The 1956-nt window shown below is 43.9% G+C and overlaps 1 protein-coding gene across 1 annotated transcript; it reads left to right on the top strand.

The window, feature by feature from the left end:
• Positions 1 to 1112: 1112 nt before the first annotated feature.
• On the top strand, positions 1113 to 1328 carry T265_15892 (hypothetical protein; the record flags this gene model as incomplete). The annotated part of the gene is made up of 1 exon (XM_009179306.1): positions 1113 to 1328. A coding segment is annotated over one exon (216 nt), but the record flags the coding sequence as incomplete, so codon positions are not given.
• Between the last annotated feature and the right edge of the window lie 628 nt (positions 1329 to 1956).

Below are 1956 nucleotides of genomic sequence, written 5' to 3'. Positions count from 1 at the left end.
CAGCTAGGCTGTGGTTCAGTTGTCTGCGGAGTGGTTGGGGATCAGCACAAAGGGATCTGTTTTAATGGATGTTCCATCCTGTAAGTGAAGACAGTCTACGCTGAAAGTTGAGAAGCTCGGTTTAATTGCTTTACCCTTACTGGGGATCATAACAGTGCATATCTTAAGAAACCCTATGAAGTTTCAAACAGACCACCCTGTAGGCAGTGGTTGAACACAACCGTGATCAGCACCGTGATTAGCTTGTACTTAAATAATATCTTAGGTAGGGTCTGTTTCTGAGGCTATTTTGTTCGCTTTCTGGGATAGCTTATATGAACCAGCTGGAGAAGGCCTTCTAACTTGGGCCTAGAACTAGGGAGGTTCTGATGTGACATTCGGTAAATCGTATGTGCATGCTATCAATACACATTAGCCGCGACGCTGGAAACAGAGGATCCGCAAGCCACTGAGGCCACTGAAAATTAACCCTCTGCTTCGAAGCTACGTCAACAAACTTCAAGGGAGAAGTGTTAGGCGGAATTCCACACGGATCCCGCTTTATCTCTCGCAGTCAGGTGCTGCTGCGGCCGAGAAGCCCATCCAACGCAAGATTGGCCGATTGGCTTGCCGGAATCAAGCCGAGATCTGATTGATCGAAAGTCTGGACACAACAGCCAATATTGATCCAATATTGTCCAAATGCCGGTTGCCAATGGCGCATTCAGAACGCGTCAGAATTTCCAGAAAGTTATTGCCGCTTACGCTACATATATGAAGCGCTGTACAAGTGTTCCTGACTTCGTTTTAGGTGTTAATATACCTTGTGCCCCTTTGGTGGTTGTTTCGAAGTGAATGCTAGCTTGGGAGGCTCAGACCGAAAACTAAGCTGAGGAAAATAGCGTTACAGCAGAGCGGCAATAAGATTAGTCCGACAATAGTGTCTCAGTAGTTAGGTATCACAAATTTCTGGGCGGATTGTTCTGGTTTTTAAAAAAATATGTGGAACTTATCTGCGATGTCCAACTAAGATGCATTATGTTGACCATCTATCAGGACTTTGACTAGTCTTATTTATCCCCCAGTAAAGCACATAAGTATCTGATAATCCCTGTTCACTTTGGTACCGACAGATTCAAACTCTGGACAGGCAAAACCGTGGTCAGCTTTCTGAGCTCAAGTTGAAATTAACTCGCCGTGTGAGAGAGGTGGAGAGTCTCAGTGAAAAACTACAACAGAAGCGAGCAATGCATAAGCGTGAAAAGGAAAAGTGGCGCTCCACCGAAAAAGATCTCGAATTTGTAAAGCAGAACACGGAGGATCAAATGAAAGCAGAGAATCGAATACTAGGTATGTGAGACTTAACTAAACCTCAAGGATACTTATGTGACGTTTTTAGTAGTCTTGCGAAATAACTGATATTTCATTTTGTATCTATGCACTGCAGCGCGGTGCCAACCACACAGGATATCCTTATCAAATGTTCATCTTATCAGATGAACCAAAATGCCCCTTACATGCACCTAAGCTGCTCGACAAACTCCTTCTACTGGTCTGATCAGTCTGAAACGGTAGTCGATTGCTTACAAATCATAACGCTTCTTAATCCTTAATGCGAAACACTAAATCTTATATAGCGCATTTATGAATAATCAGTGAGTTTCTTGCTGACGTTATAAAATCTGCTAACAGCTCATTCACAGATAGTGCTAGCCCAAGCTGTGAACATAGGGTAGTTATTTCAAGAGAGAATCTTTAAAGGGGGCATCACTTTCTGGGCAATTTCCCAAGCGAGCATTTCCGTCAGGTTTCAGTAATCTTTCTTTACTAGGCGGGGTCACCGATATCTTTCTAATGAGACTCAGAAGCACTCGCAAGCTTGGTTGAGTAGTCTAGTGTCGACAGTAGCTTTTCTTGAAGTGTTTGTGGGAGGGACTGGATGAATAATAAACCCACTGAGGGGAGGGGGCAAATTGC

This window comes from Opisthorchis viverrini (genome assembly GCF_000715545.1).
Source record: "Opisthorchis viverrini unplaced genomic scaffold opera_v5_1751, whole genome shotgun sequence".
Lineage (NCBI taxonomy): Eukaryota > Metazoa > Platyhelminthes > Trematoda > Opisthorchiida > Opisthorchiidae > Opisthorchis > Opisthorchis viverrini.
Note: the sequence above shows the minus strand (reverse complement) of the source record. Positions and strands in the feature narration are given on the sequence as shown.